This window comes from Drosophila navojoa, chromosome 5 (assembly GCF_054131105.1).
Source record: "Drosophila navojoa isolate 15081-1374.11 chromosome 5, UAZ_NAV_1.0, whole genome shotgun sequence".
Taxonomy (NCBI): domain Eukaryota; kingdom Metazoa; phylum Arthropoda; class Insecta; order Diptera; family Drosophilidae; genus Drosophila; species Drosophila navojoa.
Window position 1 is genome coordinate 14007795 of NC_142893.1, and position 17223 is coordinate 14025017.

Here is a 17223-nt window from a genome sequence, read left to right on the forward strand (position 1 = left end):
TTTTGTTTACATTTAATTAATCATATCGATTAATTTCGTTTGTCATCGATACAGCGAAAAGTAGTGAAATTGTAAATCATCGTTTATAATCGATATAGCAGACACAACCACCCGCATTTAAAATCGACGAAATATATAGAGATGTGAATCATTGGAGGTAATTTCTCTTTTGTTTTGTTTCTGTTTCGTTTGGTTTATATATTTATTTTTCTAAATTTGATTGTTTATAGGCATTGCCAGCTATCGGAAAGTTTGTTATCGCAGAAAAAAGGGCGTTTTGCATAGCAATGCAGCAATGCGGGTAACAAGCAACAGTATTAAAACGCGAACAATAATATGCTTCGCCATAACTTTAATATGTGTGTGCATTTTGGATACAATATTGTCTCACAATGTGGAAGATGAACTAAGTACCGGCCATAGATTTGCGCACAAGTTCAACTTTGAGCAGATTTATTGCTATGACAATGTACAACTACCAAAGCCCACAGTGGGTCTGCTGTATCCTCGCGCATCCGAGACGCGGGAGGTAAACTCTCTGGACGGTGTTTGGCAACTGGTCCGGAGCAATGCCAGTGATCCTCTTCAGGGGATACGTGAAAAATGGTTTGGTCGTAGTCTCCGCTCCACAGGTCGTGAAATAATCAAAGTACCTGTGCCAGCATCGTATAATGATCTGACCGTGGATCAGGAATTGCGCGACCATGTGGGCACAGTTTGGTATGAGCGGCACTTCTTTGTGCCCAGCAGTTGGAATATGAGTGGGACACGCACCTGGATACGTTTCGGCAGCATCCATTACGAATGCATTGCTTGGATCAATGGTCAGAGGGCTGTTAAGCACAGCTTTGGTCATTTGCCCTTTGAAGTGGAGATCGGCAGATTGGTCAAATATGGCCAGGAGAATCGCATCACAATCATGGTCGACAATCGGCTAAGGAATTCCACTATTCCACAGGGTGCAGTGATTAAAGAGTCTACTGACAATGGTTCCGTCGATGTTCAAACCTTCACATTTGACTTTTTCAACTACGCCGGGATACATCGCTCCGTCCAGCTTTATACCACGCCGGCGAAATACATCAAAGACATTGAGCTTAAGACGCAAGTGAACAAGCAAATGGGTCGCATTGACTATCGCTTGTGGATAGGCAATGAGCAGGAACAGGATGTGTCCAGGTACATCAACGTCAAACTGCTGGATAGAGATCGCAATGTGGTGGCACATCAGCTAAATCGGAACTATCACAATGGCACTTTATTAATACCAAATGTGAAGCCATGGTGGCCCTATCTAATGCATCCGGAGCCTGGCTATATGTATACCCTGGAATTCCAGTTGATGGCTGCAAATGGTCTGCTGCTGGACAGCTATCAGCTACCCGTTGGCATTCGCAGTCTCAACTGGGACAATAACAGCATATACATCAATGGCCAGCCGATCTATTTGCGTGGCTTTGGCAAGCACGAAGATTCCGATGTAAGTTGGCTTGAAGGCGCTTCTTCATAATCTCCACTGATAATTCCCTTTCAGATACGCGGCAAAGGCCTGGACAATGCATTGCTCACCCGCGACTTTAGTCTGCTTAAGTGGGTGGGAGCAAATGCCTATCGCACCTCTCACTATCCCTACTCGGAGGAATCAATGGAGTTTGCTGATGAGCACGGCATTATGATCATCGATGAGTGCGCCAGTGTGAATACGGATTTATTCCAGCCAGAGCTGTTGCAGAACCACATGACCTATTTGGAGCAGCTGATACATCGCGATCGCAATCATGCGTCCGTGATAGCCTGGTCAATAGCCAACGAGCCGCGTACCCAGAAGCCAGCAGCCAAGGAGTATTTCGGGTAAGTCAATTAGCAATTCTAAAATATGCCAATGTTATAAACTATTCTCTCTCGGCAGGAAATTGGCGAATTATACACGAAGCATTGCGCAGGGACGTCCCTTAACGGCTGCTAGCAATGCTGAGCCGACGAAGTGCATGATGTCTGCATATTTGGATATCATTGGCTTTAATCGCTACAATTCCTGGTATCACAATTCCGGTCGCACGGACATGATTATAAACCCAATGTTTGAAGAGGCCTTGAGCTGGCGGCAACTGCACCAAAAGCCGGTCATTGTGTTCGAATATGGCGCTGATACCCTCGAGGGATATCATACAGTGAGAATTCAGAGCTAGAATAGCATAGACGAATATTGCTTGCTAATTTTCCAATAATTTTAAAACAGCTGCCCACATTTATTTGGTCGGAGGAATATCAGACGACGATGCTATCAAAGCATTTCCAGGCGTTTGACAAACTGCGCAAGCTCAAATGGTTCATTGGCGAATTTGTGTGGAATTTTGCGGACTTTAAAACTGAGCAGAGTAAGTTCGATGCAAGTATTAAATAAATATAGAATATTCATTCTCTCTTTCTGTCGATAGCCTATACGCGGGTCGGTGGCAATAAGAAGGGCGTCTTCACCCGTAACCGACAGCCCAAATATTCAGCGTATCTGCTGCGACAGAGGTATCACATGCTCGCATTTATGCTAAATAACGCCAGCTTGCCGACAGATCTCTTCAATTACATTATTGACTTTGGTTTATAAATACTACTGGTCCTTTATTTACAGTTCATATAATTACATAAATTAATTAAAGCCACAATCCAAATATTTATATTGCCAATATGCCACTTTATGTACATGCAAATTTTTTTATTGTTTTAAAGTTCTTTCATGAAAGTATACCATATACTTGTATTTATAAACAAAACGTAAAATTAAATAAATACTGATACTGATAATTTGCTAGGGAATTTTGAGAAATGCTAAAAGCAGATTGCGGCTGCTGGTGGGGGAAGCACTCGACGACATCCCTGATAAAGAGCAGTGCGATTTCCATAAATGTACGTACATATATATATAAGAAAAGCAGAGAGCTCCCCAATCTACATTCAGTATTAAGTTACACTGCTGACAAGATGCAAAACTCAGTTCTATTCCTCGTCTTATTGGTCTGCCTGGCGCCTTTTGGCGCAATCTCTGCGGAGAATTTGACGATCTACCTGGAGGACTATATAATTCAGAACCAGAGACAAAATGATGCTAGACTGGCTCAGATTGAGAATGAATTGGACACAGCTCGATCCACCTTCTCCAGCGGACTGCGCGCAATCAGCATCCAGGCCGATCAGTTGGAGCTCAGGCTGGAGGAGGTGAAAGCGCGTCTAGATCCGATCGAGTTAATCGACTCGTGGCACAAGCAATGCGTCCAGAACTACAGCGGAACCATTCCCACAATATCCAGTGTGCGTAGCACCCTCAGCAGTTGCTCGTCCTCTGCTCAAGGCAACCTGAATAGCATTTTGTCCAGTTCACAAAACAGCTTCAATTCCCTGAAGAACTACTATAATAACAATGCCAAGAAGCTCCTGACCGACTGTGTAAAAGCAAATCCCGATTCACTGACGAACTATACAATCTGCGTTAAAAATGCGGTAAGTATATGTATAATATGTATATTAAACAATTTATTAATTTACTTGTGATTGCTTTGCACATTACGCTTGACTCTTCTTGCTTGCAAAATCAACGTCCTTGCTTATTTCATGGTCTCGCTCTAGCATACACACATACATATACAACTCTCAAAATGATTGCTGTTGCTGGTTCACTCCTCAAAGAAGTGAGCCATAGCGAACAAGCAAATTAGTGTTGCTATTTCCGCTTTTTTCCCGTCAATTCTGGCTTTGTTTTCAAAGTACATATGCGAGAAGAATTGAATGCAGTGGCAAAGGAGAAATTTAGCTTTTTTAACGCTAGAAAAAAGGCATCACTTCCGCAAAGACAGCTGAGCAGGCATCGTCTCGCTCTAACTTACATATTATTCGCATGCTACACACATGCATACACCATTTTGTATATGTATTAAGATCAAAGCTCACAAATAACTGTTGAATGTGTCGCAAATGCTGTAAACACATAATTTCCTTTCACTCACACTCTGTAAGCGATCGGAAAAAAATGCTTTTGTTGTGTGTTTTGTTCTTATTTAGCATTTGACATTCAATTTAATAATCTCTTTTAATTCCAGATATCTACAGTCAACACGTATACCATAAGCAATCAGAAGAACTTCAACACGTATCTGCAGCAGGCAAAGTGCGCAGCGGATATACGCATCAACCAGGCCTGGGAATGTGCCTTTACCTCGATCTATGGCACAGTTTCTGCAATGAGCACGGCTGTGCGTCTCATCGATGACTGCATTTATAATCAATTGGCCTGTGCCTCAGCGACCTGCACAACCGGCTGCAGCAATCACATGGTCATCAGCTTGACGGAAAACGACTTCAATAACGAGACCATCAAGAATCCCTTCATCGGCTTGAATAGTAAACTCGGTTGCATCGAGATGAAGTTCAAGAATTAAGCAATATGCAATATGTGAAGGTGTCTTGAGACATATTCTATCTAACATACATTCATATATAACTTTGTTTTGTTCTACAATTTTGTTATAATAATAAAGTAATATGGCATTGAGAAAGCATAGAAAGCATAGAGCGCATTTTCACTATACAAGCAAAAATATGCTTTGAAATCTTAAATATGTACAGCCTAGACATTTTCTGTTAACGTTGAATATGTTCTAAATTATTTGGGCTAATGTCCTAGAATTAGTTTTTCCAGAGTCGACTCTGTTTTATTTCTCTTCTAAGTGTTTCCTCTGCGAATTTACTCTTAGAGTTGTTGCTCTGTGATTTTTTTTAAGTATTTCCCCTAAGAATTCTTTCACACTGTTTAATCAGCGAATTTCCTCTACAAATTTCTCCCAAGTCTTTATTTAATGCTTAGCTGATCGATTACACACTTCACTCCACTTTACTGCTCTGCACGACTGACCTCCACGAGCGACTGAAGAAATGCTTGAGCTGCTGCCCTTTATATAGGCTCACTTTCATTCAGAGCCTAAGCCGCGCTCAATTGTTAAACATGGCGCCAGGTAGAGCTTTAAGAGACTAATGGGAACACTCTCTGCTTCGTCAAGCACTCTAGCTTCGCATAGCGAATGAGTGCTGTATACATATAGACAGCTTAATGTGTGTAATTCTTGTTCGTCCCTTGCCTTTGTCAGGCAGAGAGACAGATTGTGAGTTAGAGAGGGAAACAGGTGGAGAGACAGATGTACCGAGAGACACACGAACAGACATATACATATATAGACATACACAAACGCATAGTTAGCTTATGTGCATCAGCTTCGGCAGTTTCTTCTGCTCTATAGTTCTCTTAAGGACTGCATAGTCTATCTCAAATTCTGGCTGTTCCATTCCGTACTCATGTTCAGTAGGCTAGACCACCTTCACTAGCCTGATCTAGGTTAAACTGGCAACACTGATTGCAGCCTCATGGCTGTGCATGAAAGTATAATACTAATTATAAATCCATAATTTTTATTGGACCGCTTGTCTGGACAAGTCCTAATCTATTTTCATATGCTCCCAGCAGAGACAAATTGTTAATCCCTATAATAACCAAGAATAAAGTGGGATTATCTGAGGCGCCATTGTCGCTAAATACTGAGAATTCATAAATTTAAGCCCGAGCATAAACGAACAGCAGATAAACATGTATATTATGTGCAAATATATAGACTATCAAATATACAAATAGGGCACACCTGAAAGTATTTAATCTGCTTCTGGCTAAAGTGAATGTTCCTCTAATGAATCAGGTGGTTTCTTGCCATCTACGATTAGAGATATTTCCCAGTAGACTTAAGTTTTTTTATTATTCATGCTAATAATGATTATCTATATAATAACGGTGCATATGCTTTTATTCATTGTCTGCACGCGCTCGTGCTTTCCTTCTATAAAGATCCAGATCTTGTTTTATCAGCTCATAAGTTGGGTTTTCTAATGAATATAACATAAATATTTACATTTACCACCTAAATTCCAAACAAAATTGGGGTTGTTTTCCACAGGTAACAATTATCTACTAGGTGAGCAGAAGGTATCAATGCAATGATATTTGAAATAAGTCTTCCAAGAAGGTCCGTGAGATTATCTTCCTTCATGAAGCATGCATTTGCAGCGTGGGAAACGAGTTGTTGACATAGCAAAGGTGAGTGGTTTTTGGGAACAGGTAAACAGCACCGCTAACATCTCGTTAGGGCAATATCAATTTTGATCGTTTATATGCAAATGTAATCAGAAGTGTTTAAATGAGAATCAATAATCTAATTAAATATAGCAACAGGCGAACAGAATTTCCAACACGCTGCTGCCAAGCAAGGATAATTAGCTCAAGCAGGTACTGATTTACCTGGTAGATTAAAAAACTACCACCGTGTGTTCCCTTCGAGGAGTTTGTTTCTTTAAAGAAAGCCAAAGACGATTTCAACCCTCCTTTGAGGACATTGTGTAAACAAAAATGTCTTGGTGGTTACCAGGGCAACAGTAAATCCAGCAGCAGCTACGGCTCCATTCGTAATCAACACCTGGCTGGCCTACCTGGCCGCAATCAACCACCTTTTCGGATTTCTTACAAGATGCAATCTACTGTGCAACGTCTTCAGTGGTATCAGGCGAACAGCTTTGCCAGTTGCCCGATCGAGAAAAATCTCAAGAAGCCACAAAACCCAGGCAAAGAAGGGATGAAACGGTCTTCATCCGAATAGTTAATAAAAACAAGTAAGAAAGCTCTAGTCGAGACTGCTCGACTACGAGATCCCCTGAACCCTACAAGGAACTGATATTTCAATAATAATTAGCACACACACGCACACACACACACACACACACACACACACGCATACAAACAAACAAACGCACACACATACACATACAAATAAACACACGCATATACACACACTCACATATACAGGCGATTGCGCTTGGGTTGCGCTGCAGTGGCAATATAATGATAACTTATTTGATGAATAATTTAATTTCTAGACGTACGATCGTAATGAAACTTTCAGAACATAATTATAATGTTTAAATGTATGTGTATACCGGTATAAGGACAAGTCTCTAGTATTTGATATACGACTTTTACAAAGATGAGGGTGAGGGGGTGGATTTTGGGGTGGGGGGTAAATTTTAACAAAAACCGAAATTGTATAAAATTCATCTTAATATACATTTTAAATTTGGAGACTCTAGCTTGAAAGATGTAGGAGATATAATTTTTAAACTGATCTTCGATAAGGTTTTTTATCGATCAAAAAGTATCGGAATGAGTTATCGTTTTTTAGTGATAAACTCGATATGCGCGTGATATATACGGACATTTTAAAAAAAAGTTGAAGTCTCTAGCTCTTATATCTTCTGAAATCGACGCGTTCATACATACGGACGGACGGACGGACGGACGGACGGACAGACAGACGGACAGGGCTAAATCAACTCAGCTCGTCGCCCTGATCAAGAATATATATACTTTGTGGGGTCTGCCACGCCTCCTTCTGCCTGTTACATACTTTTAACAAAACCATTATACCCTGATTTCCCATTTTCAATGGGTTCAGGGTATAAAAAGAAGTTGAAGCCGTATAAACAATGGCTTGGAATGCTAAGAGGGCTAGGTAGGAGCAAGCGATCACAGGTAAAATTTCTTCTCATACCCCGACTCCAGTGAGTGTGAGCAATAGGGTAGACTAGTTGAGTTCTTGATAATGTGCAACAGGCATGATGAGAAATTCTTATACGAAAGACACGAGTTTCTTGAGGTTTTAGAGTTGATCTGTGAATTTTAATTAAACAAAAGTGATTGAGAATGTTTTGATCTATTGCTGGTAAGAGTAATAATATAATATTTCTTGAATAATTATTTATTAATTATGATTTAGCCATATTCAGCCATCATCATCAATATTCTTCATTCTCTGAATACTACATCATCATCATTATCATTGACGTTCATCTCTTTCACTATCTTTATCAGCACATACCCCAACTCAATTACAATCACCCATTGCATGGTATCCCCTAGTCAGGCACTGCCAACATCTTTTGTTTTCTTCCTAATTATGATGGGCGTGTGAAAAAAAAAAAACAAACGATTCGAAGATCAATGAAAGAAATAAAAAAGTAGAAATGTATTTTCTCTCAGAGCTGCAGCAGGTAAGGATCTTAACAGATTGGTTCACAGCCATGGGAACCATGAGAACTTTTTGGTTTCTGTGAGAATTTTTCTAAAATATCTCGAAATTCTGAACAGGCGACCAGATAAAATTGTACAGTCAAATTCCCACGCTGAAGATTCTTGAGCAGATCCTCGACGTGTTTGCTGACCATGTTTAACGGAAATGGGCGGAATGTAACGGCCGTTTGTGAGTGTGTGTGTGTGTGTGTGTGTAGCGTTTGTTACCTTAGACAATGTGAAATCTAGGCCCAGCTGCAGTTACAACATACAAAACTCACACGAAAATGAGCGTGAGAATTTTTCACGCCAGATGACGTTTGATTACCAGGTGAACAGCAGTCGAGAAAGAGAGAAACAGAGACTTTTTCTGGCATATAATGCTTAGAGAATTCCCAGAATCTTAGCACAGCTCAAATGTGCTTGTCAGCGACTCTCAAGTGCGACTGTGTGCCTGTTAAATTGACAGCCAATTTGCGATCATAATTAGGAGCATTTAGGGACGATCTTGCTCGCTCACTTAAGCTGCCTCTGTCTCTCCCTCTCTCTCTCTCTCAGTATCACGTTGTCTTCAAGTAGGTCGTTCCGCTTCATGGAACAGCCCTGTTGATTGTCACGATAATTTCATGCTTTCGAACAGGCACACAGAAGTCAGCAGCAAGTTCTCAAGTCAAATATAACTTGTTAGAGCGCACATACACACACACACACACATATATACACACTCATTCACACGCATTCCAAGAAGAAGACCCTAATAGACGCTGCATGCGTGGAGTGTGTATTAAATTACATTCAATTGATTTTCTCTCACAAAGCCTTTGTTCATTTCATTATACTCTGAGCCCATGGATCGTGTAGAAAGTGGGGTATATTGGTTTCATGGTGAACACACTAACTCTAAAATCTTTTAACTTGAATGTAAATAAATTATAATGTGAATTGTAAAGAGTGAGTTATACATATTAATAAAAAATAAAATAATAATAGTAATAAATACCATATACTTATAAATAAATCTTATTTACGTATTCATTTCACAGGGTAACTGCTAGTCGGTCACTCTCAACTTGCCTCCACTGACTTCTGCATCTAATTAAAATAAACAAACAAATCTGAATATTTGTGAACACGAAAAGAGTTAAAAACTGTAGCAAACGAATAGGAGAACAGGAATTGAGCTAGGCGAGCGAACGCTCAGAACTCATAATGTTCGACGTGAGGGCTCAGTGAGGCATTTCCTGTACGCAGGTAGCTGCGCTGATGCTGCTGCTGACCTGTTCGAAATCAATTAGGAAAGCAAACACAAAGATCATAAATCAAAGGTTTCATGGTGAGCGAGAGAGAGAGGGAGATAATGAGACAGGGACAGACAGCGGATTAGTGAGCCAGACAATGGGATGTGGTTTCAAAGTGTAATCAAGCTGAACGAATGCACAGGTGCCCAGAATCCTGGCAAAATGTGGGAGTTGTCGTGGAACTATCCAGATGTAGAGATCAGAATTGGCTAACCTGCTAGAAATTGCTGTTTGCCTATTCGAATGCACCAGTTTAAGCCTTTGACCCTTTCTGTTAAATGAATATTATTCAACATAATTTAAATGAGATTAACGATAATCGATTGAACACAATTTCAGAATCAATGAAGCGTGACCTCAGCGCTAAAACGAACAGGACGACAGCAGTACCAAGCAGTAAATGAGAATTTCAAAATTATAAAAATTCTCTAAACGACAAACTACGATTTTAATCTGTACCCATAAAATCTCGACTCTAAGCCGGCTACCTGCAGCTGTCAGCTGCATTGATGCTTGTGTTGCATCCAGGTCTGAGCACAACAAGGTGGTCTGCTGACTCAACTGTCTGACGTCACAATTTGTATGCGCGTGTATGAAGTCCTTAAACAAAATAATAACTAAGTTTTCAGTTAAATGTGGATTAGGGTTTTCACCTACAATGCAAATTATTAGCTCTCAGGTTGTATAAATTATTTGTAAGCAATGGCAAAAGCATTGAGCGATTGCGCGCCATAATTCAAATAGCATAACAGAGTGCAATAGTAAGATAAAAAAAACTACCAACGGAAACTGTTAGTTAATATTAAAAGTAAGAGAAATGCTGTTTGAACGGCCCAGCCCATCGAGGCTTTTAACAGTGTCAGGACTGAGCGTTTTTTAACAGTAGCAATGTTTTCGAATTCTGTTAAATAGCATTGCCATTTTGAGTAGCATATCCTATATATCGGTCGCGCTGTCATCTCTATACTTGTCACTCAGTGCTGCCGGACTTACGAAATTATGTAGTAGTTTGTAAACAAACTAAAATTAAAATTAATTTTATTTAATTAAATTCACGGAAACAATGCGAATTACCCGACACTTCTCGCAACTGTGGGAAAAGCGCGATCCCACTGCCGGCCAGCTAGGTACCTATTTCTTCTTTGCGTTGCTGCGTTTAGTCCTGGTGTTTGTGCCCCAGTTGGGCTACATACATCCAGATGAGTTTTTCCAGAGTGTCGAGGTGATGACGGGTAAGTGGAAATGTGTAGAAAATGAAAAAAGGCTTTTGATACCACCAAATTCATTCGCATAGGTGATCACTTCCGTTTGGAGCACACGCGCTCATGGGAGTTCAATAACTCAATGCCGGTGCGTAGCATCACGTTGCCCTGGGTGCTGATGCGTGTGCCGTGGAGTTTCTACGAGTTCTTGGCGTTGTACGTGCGTGACTGGTGGCAGGTGGAGCTGATTAATAGCTATGCGTTTTTGGTATTTCCCCGCCTCATCTACACGCTTATCTCGTATAGCAACGATTGGTGTTTGTATCGCATTTGCCGACTCTACGGGCTGCGTCATGAGATCCGGCTGCTGGCGCTGGGCAGCAGTTGGGTGCTGCTGGTGTTCGGCACTCGCACTTTTTCCAACACCCTTGAGCTGGCCATGTGCGCCTGGCTGCTCTGTCTGGTGGCCGAGTGCATGTTAAAGACGAACACCATCGTCTACAAGAAGGAGTATCTCGAGGAGAAATACGACAAAGCGGCCTCAATCAGTGAGCGTGTGAAGATCTGGAAACTAAAAAACTCGCTACCCGCACACAATCTGCAGCATCTGTTCGCCATGTCCAGCATCTGTGTGGCTGGCGTCTTCAATCGTCCGACTTTCCTGCTCTTCGGCGCGCCGATGGTCTTCTTCTGGCTGCTGCGCGGCATGGGAACGCGCAGCGTCAGCTTTCGAGACTTTAATCTGCGCATTGGACTCTTCTGCCTGTGCGCCCTGCCGGCGCTGCTGCTGTTCATCTTCTGCGACTCGCTCTACTATAAGCACCTGACCGTGGGCGAGCTGCACATGCTGCAGGTGGGCATCGACAATTTCGTATTCACGCCGTGGAACTTCATCAAGTACAATCTGGACCCGTCGCACACGGCCACGCACGGCGTGCATCCGTGCTATGTCCATTTGCTGGTCAATGTGCCGATGCTCTTCAATATACTCGGACTCGCTGCTCTGGTGGCCTTTGCCCAGCTGCTGCTGCGCTTCTTCTGTGCCGAGTATCAGCTGCTGCCGCGCTTCCAGAGCATCGTGTCGCTGATGTCGGGTGCGATCTTTGTGCCGCTCTTCTTTCTCTCGCTGATCAATCATCAGGAGCCGCGCTTTCTGCTGCCCCTGACGTTTCCACTGCTGCTGCTGCATGCGCCGAAGCTCATCACCGGATTCAGTGCCACATATCCGTTCCAGACGCAGCATCCGATGCTGCGCTGGCTCTACGATAATGTCCTCTGCAGCCGAGCCTCGGCGCCGCATCTGCTGCGCATTTGGTATGTGTGCAATGTGGTGTTCACGGTCTTCTTCGGGTTCATACATCAGGCAGGCATCTTTCCGCTGGCCCAGCGCATGGCGCATGTGGTGGCCACAAAACCGATGGCCACCCATGTCCACCTGCTCACCTCGCACACGTACAGCCTGCCGTTGCATCTGGTCAATGTTCCAAGCTCCAGGGAGCTGCACTTCAATCCACAGACGCATCAACGCTATCGACGTCAACGTGACTTCTATTTGTATGAATACGGCGGCCTGCCAATGAACAGCCTTCTGGACAAGGTGAAGCTCATTGCGGGCAACTGCGAACTGAAGCGCAACGGCGCCACGCGACTACGCTACAAGATGTACCTGGCCATACCGGCGCCACTCAGCGACGAACTGCACGAGGCACTGCAGCGCTCCAATGCCAGCAGCTATCTGCATTTCGAGCTGCTCTCCGTATTCTATCCGCATCTGTCCACGGAGGCGTTTCCCCGTCTGCGGGGCCGACATCCCTGCGATGTGGATGCGCCACATTGGACGCACGATGATCTGCGCGGCACCTGCGACGTGGAGCAGCCGCCCACGCTGAGCTTCGCCTACCTCAGCCGTCAGTTCAGCTCGTTTGTGCATCAATTTGGACTGGCGCTCTACGAGATCGATGTGCGGCGCAAGCAGACGCCGGCGCTCACGCACACAATCGATGTGAACACGACGCCTCTACCCGAGTCCACGGCGTAATTGTGGGCGCCGTGGGCGTGGCCATGTCATAACTGTCGCTTGAGTGTCTTAAACCAAAGAATAAGCTAAGCATTACTCTAAATTATGGTTGACATCAATTAATTTGTAACTCTAGTCACGAAAGGCATAAATTTTATAACAATTTTTCACACATGCACACATACGCAAAAGCTAAAAAGATTAAACTAAATTCAAAGACATTCTATACGTATAACATTCCTGCTTGTAAACACTAACTACAACTAAAACGAAATTCTAAATTCATACTTGAAAACTATTAATAAAACTTTTGTCGATCTCATATAAAATTTGTAATATATATTACTATTTTATTCATTTTAGTTATAATTTTTTTATGATGTTTAATTAATTCCGGTGAATTAAAGTATTGAAAAAAAAATATTGTTCATGTTTATATTTATGTTAAAAAAGAGTATTCTAATTGTTAAACTTAAACATAATCCACGCAAAATAAAGCAAAATCTTAAATGAAAATATTCGTGTTTTTTAATGGAAATTTAATTTAAATTTAGAAATAATTTGTTTAAAATTTATATTAAAAAAATGGGAAAAAATTGATACAAAAAATTAAAATAATAAATAAAATAAAAATAATATATAGAAATTATCTCGAAATTTATTTTGTGATCTTGAGTAAGAAGAATTCCCCATATTGGGAACTTGGTATTAATTTAATTACATGCAAATGAAGGCGTGGTCAAGCCCAAGCCGAAAAGATGTCAGTTCTTGCGTTCTTTTTCATTTCCTGGACTCGATTGCCCAAAGAAAACTGAGAATAAAATCTTAGAAATTCTTTCCCTTTCTTAATAAAAACAGAAGTATATTTTGAGTTTTGCTCAAAAGTTTATTCAGTGGATCATTAAATCAAATATTTTTGGGATATGGTTGTCGACACAGTTTACTTCTTCTTCAGGAAGGGGCTGACAACAGCGGGCGCAGCATAGGTGGCAATGGGGGCGGTGTAGGCGGGTGCGGCATAGGTGGCAACGGGAGCTGAGTACGTGGCTGCGCTGTAGACGGACGGAGCGTAGGCGGGAGCAGCATAGGTGGAGTAGGCAGCGGGCACCGAGTAGGTGGTCACTGGAGCAGCAGCGGCATAGGTGGCCGCATAGCTGGGCGCCGCAGCATAGGTGGCGGCATACGTGGCCACAGGCGATGCCAGGTAGCCAGCCTGAGCGACGGCGAAGCAGAGAGCCAAGCAGATGAGGAACTGCAAGGAAACGAGTGAGAGAATTAGTGGGTGATGAATGAGGGAGTGAGAGAGAGAGAGAGAGAGATGCAGATAGCTACACTTACTTTCATATTGTTGTTGATTGGATTGTTTGGTTGCCGGAGTTGTCAGCGACTGATGCTGTTGGCCAATTGGCCGAACTGTTTTATAGTCCAGCGATCGACTGCGCCGCCTTTGGCCCGAAACTAGTTTTGGGGCTTAGGCAGAATTAGAACACAATGAGCACGCAATGAGAATTTCGGCTGTACTCTATTTAATTATCATTATTTATAATATATATTATTTTATTGATTACGTTCAATGAACGCGGATGCCGCGCCTTGTACGGCTCTCGGCGACTCGCGGCGTGTCAAATGGATTAATATTTTCCATTTCATGTTTTGCCAGCTTTTTTTTTCTACTTTTTTTTGGCGACAACTCAAAGTGGGTATTAAATAATATCAGCGTTTGTTTGACAGCATAAAAGTAAATGACAAAGCGAGAAAAAAAGAAAAGAATTGACAGAAAAGCAAAAGTCTATAAACAGCTTGCAAGAACTGAGCAGGTTTATCAAATTGTTGGCCCATTGAAATAAGAGGCGACTGATTGAGAAGATCTTAATAATTCTAGAGCTGAGATATACTTAATGGTTAGCTTAATGTGCAGCTAAGTGCATAATTGTTATGAATAATATAATATTTAAAAAAATATACATATTTATTTGCCATAAGCTTCAAGTCTTTTAGTTCTTTGCGAGATTTCGAGACTTAAATTTTTATTTTATTTTATTTATGTACGTAACAGGTAGAAGAAGGCGTGGCAGACGATCAAAATTGATTCCTTTCTACGGCATTTTCTCATTATCGATAATAATCGATAATTGAATTTGTTATTCTAAGAGTACCTTGAACACTATATATCATATACTTACATATGTATTCCATTTATAGGATGAAAGCCTGCTCAAAAAGAACTTTATGCAATAAAGTTAGGTTTCTCTTATATCAACTTTACAATTTCTCAGCTTATTCATCGAACTCCCCCTAGATCCATATATATAAATACATCATGGCTTTGTTTATATTCTTCTATGACTTTATTTGTGATTGAAGGCAATCGTAAATGCTTATAATAAATATTGAATCGTTGATGCTAGCAATTTGAAACTAGACTACGTTAAACTTACAAATTGATTAATCGAATACAAAATAAATATATGTATAGCTAGAGTTTGACTAAGGCGACGGAGAGGCATACTATATAGAGTATGCGCGAATTTAATGGATTTTACGGCTCGTGTTGGGGTTCGGTGAGTCGACATCCTCGAAGACAAAGTCCTCCTCTTCGTGCCAGCGTACGCTGCGCTCGTTACTGCTAAATCTGCATATTACAGGGTATCATGTCGATCGTGCCATCGTGTTTTTTTTTCGTTTATGATTATTTATCGGTTGGCAGTACGAGAAAAAAAGTAAGTTCAGAATATATAGACTTTGTCGCTGTGAACACATAAGAATTTGTGTGTGTTTCAATTGTTACTTTCTCTTGTCAAAAATCAAATGAAAGAAAAACAAAATAAACCAAAAAACACATCGATAAAAATATTTAATAACGTTGGTAGAACCTGTTCAAGCCGGCCGCAGGAGGGGGTGGCGGAGGCGGCGCACCGCGCGGCGGAGTGCGACGTGCGCTGCGATCGGAAATTAAAGAATTTCATTAGCAAGAGTTATTAGATGTAGTTAGATGTAGTCTTACGCCGCCATAGCGTCAGCGTCCATGTGCACACCAGTACCATATGTATCGCTCTCGTCCATGTCGAACTCATCGGTACCAGTGCGAGTGCTGTGAAGAGAAGCGGAGAGATAGTTGAGATTTTGCCGTCACAGAGAATTCTTCAGAGGAGTTGGTATCTAATTAGTCATAAAGCTTGCAATGTTGTAAAGCTTAACAGGCTTGGGAGTCCTTGATTGGCATTTAAGTTTCTCTTTATACTTTATACTACATAGTAAAGAGAAATAACTGTCTCAGTTTGTATAAATACATACATAATTTCGTTAATTGCTATACTTTTCCTTTTTTTTTTTTTAATTTAATATTTATATACAAAATCAAAATTAATTTATATTTCCTCAATCACGCCTTAACGTGTGGCATGCTCTGTTAACATGCCTGTCAGTTAACATAACCTGTTGATAGACTCAGCTAACAGTCTGTTAAGTCAAAGCAGTGCAGGCTTTAGTAAAGCAGTTCAATTTAACGGATGAGGGCGTTTGAAATGTGTTGGCTGATAAGAAAGAAATTCTATGTGGCAGGGGATAAGTAAAATTTTGTAGGCTTTTTAAAAATGTTCAAATAGATCAGATTGGGTCAGGTAATTGGCTCTCGAATCAGTTTCAATTGGAAATAAGTGATAATCATTTTAATTGATATGTAAAAAGCTCATTTGTCATAGAGACACCTTTTTTTTTAAAGGGGATCATTGGGGCAACTCACAGACGCTGACTCCGCTTGTTCATAATGTCCTGCACGGCTCGGGCTGTCAGGGAGACTTTGTTACGCAAACGCATGGGCGTACGGGGCATGGGCACGGCAGCGGGTATATCCGGATTAACGCTCAGTACGGGCGTGACCGGACGACGAAACGGTTCGCTACCCGATCTATCCACATTGCTACTACGTCTTGAGAAACGAGAAGTGAGTCGGAGAAGTGAGTCGCCTGCACGTGGATATTTGCACTTACAATTTGGGCTTAGTACGCAATTGGGTACGGCTATCCGACTGCTGCCTACGGGTCTCAGCGGGCTGTGGGCGCTGCTCGGGACTGGCGCTGTTTTTGGTGCGCCAGCCACTGTCGCGCTGGTCATCCTCAAAGTCAAGCTCCTCAGTGCTGTGGCGCTGACTGCCAGCAGCCGTAGGAATAATAATAATAACAACAGAGAGTCGGGGTCAGCTTTCAGACTGGGCAAAGTGGGGGCGGGGGACTTACAGCGGCGGCTTGACCTTATTACGGGACTGCCAAAGATTGATGATCTTTCTAGACTGACTGCTCTCACGCTCATTGGAGTTGGCTCTACTGGGCGCACTGGATGAGCCCCAATTGTCATCATCGGGCAAAGTGCCGCCGCGACGCCTGCTCAGACATGAAATGCGAGATGAGTGAAAGCCGATGAGGATGTGCTTGTGCATGCAGAGGCGTCTGTGCTTGGGTCTCACTCACAGTTGCTGGCGATTGCGCACGGGCGTATTGATGGTGGCCATTTCACGTGCACGGCTCAGCTCACGCTCACGACTGCGCTGGTCACGCT

General features: G+C 42.1%; 5 protein-coding genes across 5 annotated transcripts; 3 read left to right on the forward strand and 2 right to left on the reverse strand.

The window, feature by feature from the left end:
• The first annotated feature begins 54 nt into the window (after positions 1-54).
• Positions 55-2802, forward strand: LOC108653684 (beta-glucuronidase). Its single transcript, XM_018104383.3, has 6 exons — positions 55-157; positions 231-1480; positions 1535-1851; positions 1910-2171; positions 2240-2378; positions 2439-2802. The coding sequence occupies exons 2-6, from the start codon at positions 296-298 to the stop codon at positions 2603-2605; spliced, it is 2070 nt and encodes a 689-aa protein (XP_017959872.1). The 5' UTR covers positions 55-157; positions 231-295; the 3' UTR covers positions 2606-2802.
• Positions 2803-2823: 21 nt separating this feature from the next.
• Positions 2824-4556, forward strand: LOC108654936 (uncharacterized). The gene is made up of 2 exons (XM_018106549.3): positions 2824-3495; positions 4092-4556. Exons 1-2 carry the CDS (start codon positions 2824-2826, stop codon positions 4428-4430), a joined length of 1011 nt encoding a protein of 336 aa, XP_017962038.2. The 3' UTR covers positions 4431-4556.
• A 5835-nt stretch (positions 4557-10391) lies between these two features.
• PIG-Z (phosphatidylinositol glycan anchor biosynthesis class Z) lies at positions 10392-12998 on the forward strand. The gene is made up of 2 exons (XM_018106547.3): positions 10392-10682; positions 10745-12998. Exons 1-2 carry the CDS (start codon positions 10514-10516, stop codon positions 12688-12690), a joined length of 2115 nt encoding a protein of 704 aa, XP_017962036.1. The 5' UTR covers positions 10392-10513; the 3' UTR covers positions 12691-12998.
• A 544-nt stretch (positions 12999-13542) lies between these two features.
• On the reverse strand, positions 13543-14180 carry LOC108654937 (uncharacterized). The gene is made up of 2 exons (XM_018106550.3): positions 14008-14180; positions 13543-13921 (listed from the first exon to the last, which is right to left on the reverse strand). The coding sequence occupies exons 1-2, from the start codon at positions 14011-14013 to the stop codon at positions 13610-13612; spliced, it is 318 nt and encodes a 105-aa protein (XP_017962039.1). The 5' UTR covers positions 14014-14180; the 3' UTR covers positions 13543-13609.
• An 814-nt stretch (positions 14181-14994) lies between these two features.
• On the reverse strand, positions 14995-17176 carry LOC149091066 (uncharacterized). Its single transcript, XM_089262134.1, has 7 exons — positions 17136-17176; positions 16905-17048; positions 16659-16859; positions 16412-16597; positions 15674-15760; positions 15543-15608; positions 14995-15301 (listed from the first exon to the last, which is right to left on the reverse strand). Exons 1-7 carry the CDS (start codon positions 17174-17176, stop codon positions 15199-15201), a joined length of 828 nt encoding a protein of 275 aa, XP_089118260.1. The 3' UTR covers positions 14995-15198.
• Between the last annotated feature and the right edge of the window lie 47 nt (positions 17177-17223).

Coding starts and splice junctions, on each gene's coding strand:
- LOC108654936 (XM_018106549.3), top strand. CDS start 2,824: ATGCTAAAAGCAGATTGCGGCTGCTGGTGGGGGAAGCACTCGACGACA. Junction 3,496..4,091: donor CAATCTGCGTTAAAAATGCG/GTAAGTATATGT, acceptor TTTTAATTCCAG/ATATCTACAGTCAACACGTA.
- PIG-Z (XM_018106547.3), top strand. CDS start 10,514: ATGCGAATTACCCGACACTTCTCGCAACTGTGGGAAAAGCGCGATCCC. Junction 10,683..10,744: donor GAGTGTCGAGGTGATGACGG/GTAAGTGGAAAT, acceptor TCATTCGCATAG/GTGATCACTTCCGTTTGGAG.
- LOC108653684 (XM_018104383.3), top strand. CDS start 296: ATGCGGGTAACAAGCAACAGTATTAAAACGCGAACAATAATATGCTTC. Junction 2,172..2,239: donor CCCTCGAGGGATATCATACA/GTGAGAATTCAG, acceptor ATTTTAAAACAG/CTGCCCACATTTATTTGGTC. Junction 2,379..2,438: donor GGACTTTAAAACTGAGCAGA/GTAAGTTCGATG, acceptor TTCTGTCGATAG/CCTATACGCGGGTCGGTGGC.
- LOC149091066 (XM_089262134.1), bottom strand. CDS start 17,176: ATGGCCACCATCAATACGCCCGTGCGCAATCGCCAGCAACT. Junction 17,049..17,135: donor GTGCGCAATCGCCAGCAACT/GTGAGTGAGACC, acceptor ATGTCTGAGCAG/GCGTCGCGGCGGCACTTTGC. Junction 15,761..16,411: donor AACAAGCGGAGTCAGCGTCT/GTGAGTTGCCCC, acceptor TTCTCTTCACAG/CACTCGCACTGGTACCGATG.